Consider the following 14,548-nt stretch of genomic DNA (forward strand, 5'->3'; position numbering starts at 1 on the left):
TCTAGTTTGCTTTCAAGTGATGTTCCAACTGTACCAGTCCCGGACCCAAAGAAGGTAAATAGTCCGCAATTAAACCCCAAAAATGCCATTTCGGAACTTCCCAAAAGGTCCAAGTCTTTACAGCGTCCTCCTGTCGTCAAGAAAACCTCACCAAACGTCAGTCCCTTGCCAAAGAAGAGACAGACACTGTCCAACCCCAAACAGACCATGTCCATGGACTTGCAAACACCACCCTCAAGGCGCAAGTCCAAAAAGAAAACGCTCCCTCAGCAGTTATCGTCAGATTCAGATCCAGTAGATACGAGGACAACACAATCCCAGAGAAAGCAGTCCAACACTCTACCAGCCATGAAAAGGAGTACATCTCCTGATGAAACAATTAATGAGACTCAAGAGGACCAAAATGGAAGTCAAGAGGAGTCAAGACATGACACAAAATTTCAAGAACAGGTGCCAAACACCCAAACTGTCCTTGAGAATATTTCTTACTCCATCAAATCCATTCATGAAATCAGTCAATGCAAACGTCTGTCAAGCTCAGACATGTCCAACAGCATTCCGGACTTGTCTTCCAACGTGGCATCTACATTTGGTTCTTCATCTAAAGTCCTGCTGGCGTTCTTGTCCATCGTGGCCCTGAAGGAGGGTATTGCCAACCTTAATGTAGATCAAATTAACGAAATGAGCTGTACAGAGGCTTTGAGAATGATTGACTCTTTGAGGGAAATGGCTAGCTTGGATAATCCCCAAGAGTTGAAAGAGAAGCTCTCAGAAATGCAAGAGTCGGCTTCACAAGAATTCCTTGACGGATGGAGGGACTTCCAAAATCCTGGAGGCACAATTCGAGATGAAGAGAACATCGATGAGCTTATTGAAGGGCTAGACATACCCGACAACCTTAAAGTTGAACTCATGTCTCTCTCAGATGGGTTTTTGGGCAGGAGTCAAGAGAAGATGGAGGGTAATTCTGAAGAATGCAGTTCTGGGATGGAGGGTCACGAGGTTGAGATGGCTCAAGATCACAAAATGAATTTGGACAACATTGCGCATTTGCCCAGCACACAGAGTTCTCCAACGCAGAATGAAGATTGCTATGTGGAACTGAATCCTAGCAGAAGGTCAAGTCCAGAAAACGATCAACAAGAGGCTGAAAGCAAAGAACAGGCTATTGACGGAGATCAGTCTGAGGTTGAAGACGAGGGATTGGCAGTTTTTGCAGTTGAACATCAATCTGTCCAAGATGGAGAAGAAAATGAAGACAGACAAAAGATAGAGGACAACTCTGAAGATGGCTCAAATCTCCAGTCCACCCATGAAGACCATGCCGAGCTATTGGCGCTTGAATACAATCAAATTCCAAGCTACAGCGAGGAAGATTTAAGCATTTACGAGAAGGCGTATGGGTCAGAAGAAGAACTCACCGAGAGAGAAACCAAATGTGACAAATTGGAAGTTGCCAAAGATGGTTCTGACGAAGAGCCGTCTCAGCCTGTCGCTGTACGAGTGAGTCTTCTAGAAAAGCAGGTGGCCGACTCCCAGAAGGCAAGTTATAACAAAGAACATCCCAAAAAGTTCTCATTGGTATCCGAAAACGGACTAGAAACATTTCAACAGTGCACCCGATCCGCTCCCCAGTCTTCGCTATCCTTCAGCTACGACTCCAGTGGCGTGGCAACCCTGGAACCTGAAGGCAACAGGGTCAAATACATCCGTGAAATGTTCCTGGCAAAGACTTACGCGGACAACACCAAGCAGGGCCAGTCATCTGAAACCTTAGACAGTGGCGGCTACCAAACAAGAACATCCAGCGACCAATCAGGCGGAGAAGAGGACCCAGTCCGCAAGTCCATTAGCAAAGGGTTCGTGAGGAGAACCATTGAAAGACTTTACGGGAAGAACAAAACCATCGAGAGGCCTCCGTCAGCTCCCAGAACCAAAAAGAAGTACTCTAGTATTTTTTCGCCTTTTCATACAGTCCGGGGTAAAGCGGGGTCTGAGTTGTCTTACTTCAACTCTGCTAACGCTCTGGATACCCTTACAGAAGCCACGCGGTGTATTGCTTTCAATGCCCAAGTTGGGCCTGGAGACAGTGTCCCCATTGATGAGGGACGATGGCTAATTAGAGAGAATGCACTGATCCGGAAATCAGTTTCTGACCCTACTGGAATCAACAAAAATCTGAGCAACCCTGCCCAAGACGAAGATGGCTACGAGGACACTTTAGAAGACACTCCCTACTCTCATTTCAGTACTACATCTGAGCCAGAAGACCCTCTAAAGTCCAAAATATGTACTTATTTCTCCTTGCCACACACAAGTGATTCCGAGGTGTGTCAGGACGAAGCTGTGACGTCAGAAGCAAAACTAGAAACCGCCCCCAAAACCAAGTCCGAGAGAAACGGGTCAGTCGTCCTTGGGATGCCAGACAACAAGGTACACCCATTGGTTGAGATCCCGTTGGACGGTGAGGTGGCGGTTGTAGCACAACCCAAAAAAGGACAGGGTGCGGTAAGCCAAAGTCTTCAAGAACCTGATGCTTTGGATCTGTTGTATAACTTCTGTGGTGAAAACTGTCCCATCTTGTGAACAAAAAAATGGTGCCTATTTTTCCTAAAGTTGCCATAGCCTTGGCAAGAACAATGAATTCATTTTGATTTGTCTGTAAAGGGTGTAACAAGACCTTAGAAATTGGGAAATACAAAACAATACAATGTCAAGTTCTAGGACCAAACATAGTAGGTACTTACCGTATTAGTTTTTGTTTACATAGTTTTCTATTTACGTTACACCCCTGTGGTTAACAGTCACAGCTACCAAAAAGGGACTCATGTAAATAAATATAGGTGTGTGTTTGTTTTTCATTCGTTTTTCTGCCTCCGGTTGGACAGAACAGAAGCTTTGGGAAGATTTAGCGTAATCTGGTTTTAAAGTACTTAAAGGAGATCAGATCCAAGCAGATGTCAGATAACAGGTGAGGTGTGCAGCTATCGTTTGACCTAAGCTTCAGGTCATACTCTATCATATATAAAAATGTATTTTTGTACTTTATAAAAAGGGTATAAACATTCCTATTTTTAACATCTTCATGTATATTTATGACGAGTATGTTTGTACCTTGTTAAACTGTTTTTAGTGTTTCTGTATAGTAAAAACACGGTGATCTCAAAAGAGAAGTTAAAATGTTTAAAAAAGTTGGCAGCTGTGACAAATGTGTGTCTTTAAACTCTTGTGAGGTTATTAAAAAAGTGTCATTTTAAACAAGTTTTGGTCCTGGTTTCTGTTCGTCACTCCCTCATACAAATAATCAAGATGCTTTGTTTTTAAGACTGACCTGATGGTTATCCCTTGTCCAATCCAGCTTGAGGAAACACTTCTGTTGTTCCAAGCATGTTTTTTTGAGCGACCCATGTTGTGACAGGAGCTTTGAGGAATGCGCTAAAAAAGAAAAGCAAAACAAAACAGTTAAAACTTACAGAAACGCCCGGAATACTTCAAGAAAAAACGGATACTTACTACACCGGGAAGTAGGGGTCGCTGCCAAAACAAAGTGAGCCGGCAAAGACAGCAAAACTTTGACAATTTATTACTTAAATAAATATTTACAACGTATTTTTTTGTAAAAACCAAAGTCATAAAGGAGGGTGTTAAAAAAAAGAGCCTTAAAGACCTTCCACATTGTTTATTATAAATGTTATAGTAAGCATTATCTACATAACCGTTTGATATTATACAGTGTAAATTGATAGGAAGATGATAATGTAAACTAACTATGTCAAAAATAAAATAAAAATAAAGTCACGCTGTTAATTAAAAGCAGGCACAACAAAAAAAGAGCAAAATGGACAGACTGAATGAAGAAAAAATAATAATAATTTTACAGAATAGGTTATAATGCCTTGTTTGCTTAAATTGCAAACAGTTTATGGCTCAGCTTGGAAAAAAACAGGCATAAAGGTGATTTTTTTTTGTTAAAGTACTGTAAAAAATAATTCCCAAGCTACATTTCTAGACATTGCCAAGTGGATTTAAAATTGGACACATTGTGAGTTTGAAAATGTGATAAAAATATGGATTTTTAAAAAAAAATGAAGCAGGTACTGATTGGTAAACACTGCGTTCAATTGGGAATAAAATATATATAAAATGCATATTTTGGGCCGCAGTGAAAATTTGATTTCGACAAAAAACACTACAAGATTGAAATTTGAGCTAAAAGGATCTAATTTTTAAAAACATACAAATTAAAAATCCTAAAAACAGTGGAATATTTTTTTTCAGGTACATTTTGATATCCCTCCGATTAAAGTAATAGAATAACAACAAAGAAGTTACGTTTTCAAGAAAACAAATGAAAGGGTGAAATTTCAAGACTTACTTGGTAGTACTTGAGGAAAAAGCCCCAAAAAGTTGGCTAGTCTCAAGTTTTTTTTTTTTTAAAGATTTACCTTGAAAAATAGTGGATTTCATTCTCCCAAAATGCTCTTGTAGTGTAATTAATTCTTCTTTTCCGGGTGGCCATAATACTTGGGATTTTCCAAATAAATTTGATCTGTGAACATGAAGAGTGAAATTTGTTCATCCTGAGTTTAAAACCAAGGTATTGTTTTTTTTTTTGAGAAAACTTGAGGTCCATCCGACATCATTTTGGTGAAGGGGGAATCCACTTTTGGCGTCGCCCTCAACTCAGGAATCAAGCGCCATTACGGAATCAGTTTTAGGCGCTTTTGGATGCGTCCCACTGACAAAGTTGTACACCAAAAACTGTGAGGTGCCAAAGTAGTGCGTGGCAAAAAGCTTCCCGTCGGGCGTTGGGTCCGAGAACGCGATCTCGTCTTTGCTCAGGTAAGAACCGAAAATGAAATTATTTCTGTGGATTGGAAAATGAATGGTGTTTTGCCTCGGATCGCCCAATCGACGGTATGGCGACAGTTCGGCACTAACCTGAGGCACTCGACCAACCGCGAGGCGATGGCTCGTCGTCTCATCATGCTCACCACCCAAATTCTGCTGATGCCGCAAAGCGCCGGTTCGGCCGTGGTGGAGCAACACCAAGCCCTCTGGCGTTCGAACATGACCTTTTCCCGTTCCGAGCCTTCGGGTTCCGGTTCTTCGATGACTCGGTAGCCCTGTGAAAAGGTGGACGAGTGATTTCTAGAGTTCGAACTAAAGAAATTAGGATGTATCTGACCTCGTTTATGTGCTCGGCTATGAGGCATCCTGCTACTTTCTTGTCGTTGGTGATGAAGAGGAAGGTCTTGGTCTGTGAAGGACATTTTGTCCCCACTTGCTGGAAGCCGAGATCGTTGTCCACCATCTCCCGGATCTCCTCAACCTGAGATGTAGTACAAAAGGTAGCTTGTTGTTAGATGTCTTTAGTTGATGGTTTTATTTATTTAACATTGCATAGAAACTTTTGGTTTGAAGGCAAATTTATAAAAAATAAAGAGGCCTGTAAAAATGTCTGCAGGTTTTATTCTTTACTTTTCATAATATACTTCTAGAGTAAGCCAACAGTACTTTTCAAATTTGAAAAAGTCCTTTATTTACTTATTAACAAAAGTTTAAATATGGACTAAAAAGGTGTGATAGATATAATTTGACTGGTAATTGTATTATTTTTAATCGTGATAACAATTTTTGCTTAAGTCTACATTAAAACTCCGCAAAAGATAAATTTTGAAACCGCTACCTTCTTTAGCGCATATTTGGGATCTTCCGGCAGGACCAAAATGATTTTGCCATCGGGGAACTCTCCCAAGATTCTCTCCTTTTTCCAACCCTGAAATGAACCACAGACAAAAGTCAGGATAAAAACAGACAATCCACCATCCAATAGTGAGTGGCTTCATGTTTTTTCCGTCTCACCACGTATTTAACAGCGCTGACAAACTGATTGTGAAAAAGCAAATGCTGCGATTCGTCTTCAGGATTAGCGGCAGAGTACAGCATCCCGCAGACGTTGCAGGCCACGGCTCCAAAGTGCTTCTGTCCAGCATCCTGTAAAACAACAAAACACAATTAACCCTCCACGTTCGTCGACCCGAGACGGTTTTTCGTCGCTTGACCACCTACGATGATAGTTTGTGTGCCGTCTTTGTCGGCCTCCTTTAGTTTCTTGACTTCTCTTTGCAGACATGGTTCCGAAAGTGGAGTCGCTACGTCTTGGGGCTTTGAAACGGCGCTGCTAAAAAAAATTATAGAATGAATACAGATTGCAGGAAAACTGTGGGTGGGACTTACTCTTGACTAGGTGGTTCTGGGCCATCTGTGCTTTTCGGGGCGGTTTCAGTCTTTTGGCACTGATCGTCAACTGTAGGGAAAATAATGTAATAATTGTAAAGTCCTGTGGAGGTTCACAAAAGAGGCAGGTTACTAGAAAAAAAGCTGACCTTCAGGTTTTCCTTCACTTTGCTGCGCCTTAGACGGATTCTCTTTGGAAGGAGGAGGACTTTTAGCTGGACTTGAACTGGAAACGTTGGCGACCTTATGAAGAATGAGAGTTTTGAGTTAAATTATTAAAAATGGTTCATGTTTTGAAGTTGAATTAAGATTCCTACCTTGCTTGCCGTGGCAGGAGTTGGACCGAGAACCGGCTGAGGGTTGATCTGGGATGTGTTAGAAACCACTGGCAGGGCGGTCTGAGTGAGTTGGGATGAAATGGAACCCGTCTGCTGTGTTGGAGTGGCAGCTGGGACTGGTTTTGGTTGTGGAACTGCAGTTGAAGGAGATGGTTTGGGTGCAGATGCCATGGGGGTTTTGGGCTGAGGTGGTGAGGCGGTGGCAGGATTTGGACGAGGAGAACATGAAGGCTTGGACTGAGAAGCCGTTGTAGCCGTTGGAGCTGTGGGCTTTGATTGAGCTGGGATCTGTCCCGAAGAGGTGCTTGGGGGTTTTGGTTTTGCCTGGCTGGCAAACTGAGGTGGGGCTTTCAACTGAACTAAGGGACTGGACTGACCGCGGGGATGGTTAGGCCGAGGAAGAGGGATAGTCCTCTTGGGAGGTGCTGGTAGAGGGTCGTCGTCCAGTTCGAAATCGTCAGGTGAGTACCTGGGTCGTGGTTTGTATGGCTTGTACTCCACGGGTTGTGGTTTTGCTGCCTTAAGTCCATTAGGCATGGGCGGAGGAATGGCTGGGAGAGACCTTTTGGTGGATGACCGGGTGACTTTGGGGGTGGGAGTCAGAGGGGTTGTTACCTTGGAGGTCTGAGCTTTACTACTTTGTCTGGTGACCCTTGTGGTTTCAGGTTTGGCTGGTTCCGCTGGGGGCGTTTGCTTTTTCGGGGATTCTGGTTTTATTTCTGTTTCGGTATTGGAGGTTTCTATTTTTGGGGGTTCTGTTTTAGGAGCTTCAGCTTCGAGGGGTTCCGCCACGGGATGTTCCGTTTTGGGTGATCCGGGTTTGGGGTTAGGAGTTAAGGCAGGACTTGGAAGAGGAGAGGAGTTGGCTTTGGGTGTCTCGGTGGTGGCTGTTGTGGAATTGGTGGATAAAAGGCTGGGTGGGATCATCGAAGCTTGCCAGTCCATGTCGGAGAAGATTTGATTGGCCTGGTCTGACTTCATCTTCTTCATTCGTGCCCATGACATCTTCTCCCTTTGCAGTTCAACTTGTCTTAACTTCTGATATCGTGTCAACTTTTTCTTCTCGTGCGCCTTAAGGGGAACGGAGACTTGCGAGACAAAGAAGCGTCTTTTTGGCGGGTCTTCCGCCGCCGGCTTTGTTTCAGCAGGGGGTGGCTGAACGACGGGGGGCTCCTCGGCAGGGGGGATCGTTTCTGAGGAGCTTTCGGCTTCAGCGGGAGCTTTGACGTCAACGGCGGCGACTTCCACTTCTTTGGCGGGTGGATTTTCCTTCTTGACGGCCTCACCTTTAGCGACCGCCGCTTGTTTTTCTTCCTCAATCCTCTTTAACAGCATGCTGTCCGTGGCGATGTCCTCGGCAATTTCGTGACACAAAGCCAAGAGGTTGAGCTGCTGCCTGTTGGCTGTCCTCTTCATGGCAGCAGCTTTTTGTTCTGCCAAAGCAGCTAGACGTGCTTTGGTTCTGGCTTGGGTATTCATTTCTTGTTTCTTGGGTTTCTCAACTGTTACGTTGCTGTTAACATCGGGCACTATTGATGAATCGGCAGGCTTTGAAAAAGCTTCACTTACCGTGTTCTTCTCTGGCTTCACAGGCAAAGGTGCTTGACCCGTGTCTTTTACTAACACCAAACTGTCATCCTCATTTTCACCCTCAACCACGACGATCTCTTCTCCGATCTCCATCTCCTGTAGAATTTGGAACTCCTGCAAACCCAGATCAGCCCCAGAACCTTCTTCCATTACTAAATTCACCCCATGAGATTGAGAAACAGATGATTCTACCACGGTAGATGACGCCTGAACCACGTGGTCTAGAGTTGCTGACGGAAGCATACTTACGCCTTCTGTCTTTTCACATGTAGGTGTCCCTGCAACATCTTCAACTGTAGCGGGGGTCTGCTCTACAGGCTTCAAGAGGAAAGTCTGCTGGGGTCCATTTATTACCGGGGACGAGCCATTTGGACTCTCCTGACTTGTCAAATCGGAGAGACCTGATACAGCAACAGCTTCAGAGACAATATCTAATGGAATTTTTCCTTCTTTGACTGGCTCCAGAATAATATATTCCTCAGATGTACCATCGTTGAGCTCCTCCCCAGAGGAGACCAAAGGTGCCAACACAGGGAGGTCATTCTGTGGGTGTTCAGAAACATTTGCAACAACCTCAAACTCTGTAGGCACAGTTTTTTCTTCAAGAACAGGGGTTTCTTTAGGGCCTTTGTCCTTTTCCAGGAGCAGATGATCGGTGTTCTCCGTACTTTTGTTAGTGGGGATGTCCTCCTTTGGGTCTTGAGTACTAACAACACTTGTTAAATAGACCAAATTAATTTTCTCCATATCACCAACACCACCTTCTTCAGGAGTATCTTCAAGTGTGGTGGGTTGTTGTACGTCCTTCATTTCAACTGCTTGTTGTTCTTTTGCACTTTCGTTAGATTGAAGGTCTGAAGGACTTGGGTCCACCTCCTCTATGTTTAGAGTCCTAGTTTTATCCTCTGAAGACATCAAGTTATGTTTCTCCAAAGGTGCAGCAGCTTCTCCATCTCTACTATTCTCTACACTACCTTCTTGAACTGTGGTGGTCTGGTTTAACTCCATCATTTCAACATTTACTGGTCCATCTGTTTTTCCTTTGAGCGGAATGTCTTCATTTTTCAGGTGCGAGTCCTCTATTTCTGGTTTATTTGAGACATCGTCTGGAGATACTAAATCTGGCTTCTCCACTGGTGCCACTGTAGGATCCTCTTCTCCATAACTATCTGGAACCGTGGTAGTCTTTTGGTCCACTACAGCAGTGTCTTTAAGTTCCAGATCCAAACTAGTTTCAACCCTTTCATTAGTAAACAGTTCCTCATTCATTTCTTGGCTAACCTGCACAACTGGATCACTTTCCTCCAAAGCCACAGTAGCATCTTCATTTGTGGTAATCTCTGTAGTACTCTCTGTATTTATGCTGGTTTGTTGTACTTCCATTTCAACTGCTGCTTCAATCTGTGTTTGTTTGTCCTCATTTTCCAGTTGCAGATGATCCGTCTGTGCGCCTTCATTAGTTGGTGTATCCTCCTTTGGGTCTTGAGTACTAAGAACACTCGCTAAATACACCAGATCCATTTTCTCCATATCACTTACTATAAGCTCTTCTGCATTACTATCTTCAATTATAGTTGATTGTGGCATGTCCTTCATTTCGACTGCTTTTGGGTCTGCCGCAGGCTGTTTTACACTTTCGTTAGATTCAAGGTGCAAAAGACTGGCCTCTGTACTTCTATTTGTAGACACGTCTTCTGCGTTTTGAGTCTCAGATCCCTCCTGTAAAGATACCATGTCTTGCTGTTGCCAAATTACAGAAGTATCTTCATCGTTTAAGTTCTTTTCGGGACTGCTAGGTTGAACTGTGGTAGTCGGTTGTAGTTCCACTTCAACTGTTGCTTTACAGTCTACCTGTTCTATGGAGCTTTCATCAATTTTCTGGTCCACAATCGTCTCGGCACTTTCATTAGGAGGCATGTCCTCATTTGCGTCTTGAGTACTGGGAACATTCTCTAAATACATACTAACATCAACCACTTCTTTTCTGTCCTCACCTGTGATGGTATTTTGTAAATCTTTCATTTCAACTGCTGGTTCTTGTTGAGCAATTTCATTGGAGTCAGACTGCAAATGACTGTCTTCTGTACTTTGATTAGATAAGTTCACAATATTTTGAGTCTGCGGTTCCTCCTCAGAAGACAAGTATTGCTTCTCTAAATCCAGAGTATCATCTTCCCCTCTGCTATTCTCTTGTAGTACTGCTGTGGTCTGGTGTACCTTCATCTCACCTGCTTTTTGGTCATCTGTCAGATCTTCTATGGCACGTTGATAATTTTCAAGTAGTAGAACAGTAGCCTGGACACTTTTATTAGGTGGTGTGTCCATATTGTTGTCTTGTGTACAAGAAATACTCTCTAAATACATAAAATCTTGTTTTTCCAAATCTGTAGAACCACATTCTACTCTGATACTTCCTTGAACTGTGGTGGCTTGTTGTACATCTTTCGTTTCAACTTCTGGTCGGTCATCTTTTGAGTCATCGAGCAAACTACTGGCCTCCAAATTTTTGTCAGTAGACAGGATTTTCTCTGGACTACCTTCCTGTAGTGTGCTAGTCTCTTGTACCTTCATTTCATCTGCTGCTTGGACATCTATCAGATCATTTTCCAGTAGCAAATGGCTTGCATGTTGACTTTCATGAAGGTATATGTTGTTCTTGATGTCTTGAGTGGTTTGTGCTTTTTCTAACTTGAGCAAATCTTGTTGTTCCAAATCTGTAGAACCACATTCTACTTGGATACTTCCTTGAACTGTAGTGGCTTGTTGTACATCTTCCATTTCAATTCTTGTTTGCGAGTCAGAATTTTCATGACGTTCCAAGCATGAAGGAATAGTCTCCATAATTTTCTCAGTAGACAAGTCTTCCTTCGTGCCTTGAGTCCGTGATCCGTCCTCAGAAGTCACCAAACATTGCTTCTCTACGGCAAGGGTATCTATTTCATCTCTGCTACTCTCTGGAACTGCGATAGTCGGTTGAAAAACTAGTTCATCTTCAACTTGCTCATGTGACTTTTCTTCAGTTTCTTTTTCAATGTCTTTCACGTGCAATTGACTGTCCATACTTTTAACAGGGGACTGCTGTACCTCTTCCATTTCGACTGCTACTTGGTCATCTTGCTGTTCTTCAGTTGTTTCATGAAATTCCTGGTGCAAATGACTAACCTCTATACTTTCTCGAGTAGGCAGTTCTAGCATCTTGTATTCGGACACCGAAGACACCAAATTTTGCTTCTCTGAAGCCACGGCAGCTTCTAGATCTGAATCTGTTTCTAGAAAAGTGGAGGTCATTTCAACTCCTGCTTGCACATCCAAGTGTGCGTTAACAGTTTCATCATTTATATAACGCAAATGATGAAGCTGCAAGCAGTCATTTGTAGACAAGGCCTCTTTCCTGTCATGAATACTGGTTATGTTCTTAAAAGACACAAAAGCTTGATTACCCAATGCCATAGCAGTATCTGCATCCTCATTACTCTCTGGACTACTAATGGGCTCGTACACTATCTGGTTTTCAAAGTGTGGCCGACTGACTACCTCGCTCTGCTCTTCCGAAGATAGGGCTACGCTAGCGGTGTCAGCCACTTGGTTAAAAACAAGAATTTGAACTTCACCTCTTTCAGATGCCTCTCCTACACTGTCTCGATTACCGATGGTCTTTGCAGTAGCGTCCTCGTCTTGCCAACGTGTCTCCTCTTCTAATGTTGGCTGAACTGATTCACAAAAAACATTCATGTGATCAAGACTACAATTTCCAGAATCAACAACAGCTAAAGCAACATTTGTCACCTGCTCAACTTGCTGAACTAAAGTAGTCTCTGTGCTAGTAGTGTCAGCTGTTTCTTCAATAACTTCACTGAGTTGACTCTCTGAAACAACTTCTCTAACGGCTTCATTCTGGATGTGTAACTCCTCTGTGGAAGTTGGAATCCCTACACAATCTGGATCTGTTTCAACTTCACAAATCTCGGACACAAGATTATCACTTTCAGTTGGATCGGAATGATTCGGCGCTGATGTTTGAGGCAAATCTGTTTCGTGTTCAGTTCCCGAATGAGATGGTTCTGCGTCTTCTTGGCTATCTTTTATTAGAGCTTCCTCGGGTGTGTACTCTGAGTCTTGCCAGTTTGCATCTTGCACTGTTCCTGCATCAGATTCATTTGAGGGACTGGATTCCACGATCACTTTGTCTTCATTTTGTGAAGATTGAGTCATTTGAGGACTTGACTCACTGTGAATGCTTTCTTCATTGTTATTGCGTTGGTCTATTTCCGTTGAATTGCTTGCATTCTCTGAGCTAGGCGTTTCCGTGAGAGTTATTTCATTCACCGCTGCTGTGGAAGGTTCTAAAGGAAGCAATGCGTCCTCAGATCTTCCCTCGTCTGTCTGTGGTACCTCAATGGAGGTCTTGTTTTGTTCCTCAGTTATTTGGTTGATGTCCTCAAGTGAACTTGGCACTTGATCAGAGGAAGCGTCGTCATGGCTGCAACTTGCAGATTCTATCGGTTTCTCCTCATCTTGACAATCTCTGAGGACATCTTGTGGGCTAACTTCAGTGTGCGTTGTCACATTTACTTCAGTCTTACTATTTGAATCTGTTGTTGGTAGATTTTCATTATCTTGACTTTGATTGCTTGTATTGGATGTAGGTGAACCTGGTACTTGCTCAGAGGATATATTCTGGGTACAATTTGCAGATTCCACATTTCTCTCCTCTTCCTGACAGTCTGTGAGGACCTCTTGTGGACTAACTTTAGCATTTGTTGTCACATTTTCTTCACTGTATTTACTGGACTGCTCTGTTGATACATCTTTATTATCTGGACTTTGTTGGGTTTTATTGGACACTGTTGGATTTTCCTTAACCAGACAGAGCACTGTTTCATTACCTTGTAATGGATCTTCATCACAGCTTACATTTGAAGTCACCTCAACTGCTGCTAAATGTTCTTCAGTTTGATTTTCTAGGTCAGCTGCTGGAAGTATTTGCTGTTCTTCCACTTTATCCTCTTGTGTCGTGTTTTCCGTTTCTTCTGAAAGCAAAGGACTTGTAAATACAGTTTGTTCATCAGGAGCTACTAAGGATCCACTAGACTCTGCTGAAGTCGTTTCATCACTTTGACTTTCAGTAGTCAATTCAGCAACCTGGACTTCTTCGTGTGTTGTGGGTTCTGTTGAAAGTGACGGTTCTGTGCCTCCATTTTCTTCAGTTTCGGGTTGACTCTCACACTCCACTGTGACATCTTGAATAGGAACTTTTGTTTGCGTTTCTTCAATCTGTGTATTAAAGCTTTCAGAGGTGCAACTTTCTTCACAGCTAGTTTCAAGGTTAGAACTTTCGACCAAAACTTCTTCCACTGTAGCGCTCGGTTGTGACAGATATTCAGAACCTTCACCTATCGAATCAGTCTGACAATTTAACCCATGGGTTAATATGTCAGCATGTACAACCCCATTGGTGGAACAAAACGTTACAACTGATTGGCTTCTGCTGTTGTTAGGAGCCTCTGAATTGCATTGCCCTGATTCTGATTCAAGGTTGTCATTCGCCAAAAGACTTTGGCTCTCTGTTTCTTTTCCATCCTCATCTTCAGTGGCGAATTTTGTGTTAGCTGCCGTAGTATTTGAACTTAACGTTTCCTGCGTGGTGTTTTCTGTGCTGTCAAGACTGGAGTCTGACGCTCGACCGTAACTGTGTTCATTCTGTACAAATTCAGTTGTGGAAAATGTTAACGCTTCACTCACCTCTGGCGATTTGCTGACCGCGGTCGTTCGTACAAGGACCGAGTCGTTCTCGTCACTCCCTGTGAAAAGTCCATCGTGGCTGCCATCATTGCTTTCTATATGAACACCGTCTGAACAGGAGGCACTTGAGTGTTGTTTTGGAACGGTTGGACCTAAAGTGCAGCTAATTGAAGGACTGCGCCGGGATGACTTGGCCGCATTCCCTCCCTCTTGTTCTCCTGAAAGTTTCCTCTTGCTCCGAGGAGCATTACTCTCTGCCTGTTCTTGAATATAAATGTCTTTGAGGGACCTGTTGTTGGTTGCCGGTTCGGTTTCGTTGGGAATCTCTTCGTCATCATCGTCGTCCAAACGCCTCAGCTTGGCTTGGTGGTCGAGGGGCTCCTCATCCTCGGTTCCTCGCTTCGAAGCTGGCATTCTGTGAATAATAAAGCCACGAGTGAAATATGAGATGACTGACTATGCAAACCGATTGCTGAAATGTGTCTTACCTGAAGAATCCAACAAGATGATCCTGCAGAAAATGGCTGCTATGTAATTTTCTTCCTCCCAAATTTAGTGGTGTCAACAATCGATAAACGACTAATTTCCCCCCTTTTTTCAGTCTGGATCCCCCTCTCACAGGTCAGTGTTGGTATCAT

At 43.3% G+C, this 14,548-nt stretch overlaps 2 protein-coding genes across 2 annotated transcripts; both read right to left on the minus strand.

Moving 5' to 3' along the window:
• Positions 1 to 3,664: 3,664 nt before the first annotated feature.
• LOC144209831 (N-acetyltransferase ESCO1-like) lies at positions 3,665 to 6,178 on the minus strand. Its single transcript, XM_077736365.1, has 6 exons — positions 6,073 to 6,178; positions 5,866 to 5,997; positions 5,690 to 5,779; positions 5,189 to 5,332; positions 4,942 to 5,126; positions 3,665 to 4,867 (listed from the first exon to the last, which is right to left on the minus strand). Exons 2-6 carry the CDS (start codon positions 5,947 to 5,949, stop codon positions 4,684 to 4,686), a joined length of 687 nt encoding a protein of 228 aa, XP_077592491.1. The 5' UTR covers positions 5,950 to 5,997; positions 6,073 to 6,178; the 3' UTR covers positions 3,665 to 4,683.
• A 20-nt stretch (positions 6,179 to 6,198) lies between these two features.
• Positions 6,199 to 8,999, minus strand: LOC144209830 (uncharacterized). The gene is made up of 3 exons (XM_077736364.1): positions 6,558 to 8,999; positions 6,390 to 6,483; positions 6,199 to 6,310 (listed from the first exon to the last, which is right to left on the minus strand). Exons 1-3 carry the CDS (start codon positions 8,976 to 8,978, stop codon positions 6,237 to 6,239), a joined length of 2,589 nt encoding a protein of 862 aa, XP_077592490.1. The 5' UTR covers positions 8,979 to 8,999; the 3' UTR covers positions 6,199 to 6,236.
• Positions 9,000 to 14,548: the final 5,549 nt, after the last annotated feature.

The sequence above is a fragment of the Stigmatopora nigra genome, chromosome 16 (genome assembly GCF_051989575.1).
Source record: "Stigmatopora nigra isolate UIUO_SnigA chromosome 16, RoL_Snig_1.1, whole genome shotgun sequence".
Lineage (NCBI taxonomy): Eukaryota > Metazoa > Chordata > Actinopteri > Syngnathiformes > Syngnathidae > Stigmatopora > Stigmatopora nigra.

Excerpts from the sequence above, each read along its gene's own strand:
- LOC144209831 (XM_077736365.1), bottom strand. The coding sequence starts at position 5,949 with ATGCTGTACTCTGCCGCTAATCCTGAAGACGAATCGCAGCATTTGCTT. Across the intron at positions 5,333-5,689 it reads CCAAATATGCGCTAAAGAAG|GTTGAGGAGATCCGGGAGAT; the intron begins GTAGCGGTTTCA and ends ACTACATCTCAG. Across the intron at positions 5,127-5,188 it reads TAGCCGAGCACATAAACGAG|GGCTACCGAGTCATCGAAGA; the intron begins GTCAGATACATC and ends ACCTTTTCACAG.
- LOC144209830 (XM_077736364.1), bottom strand. The coding sequence starts at position 8,978 with ATGAAGGACGTACAACAACCCACCACACTTGAAGATACTCCTGAAGAA. Across the intron at positions 6,484-6,557 it reads CTCCTGCCACGGCAAGCAAG|GTCGCCAACGTTTCCAGTTC; the intron begins GTAGGAATCTTA and ends ATTCTTCATAAG. Across the intron at positions 6,311-6,389 it reads AAGTGAAGGAAAACCTGAAG|TTGACGATCAGTGCCAAAAG; the intron begins GTCAGCTTTTTT and ends TTTTCCCTACAG.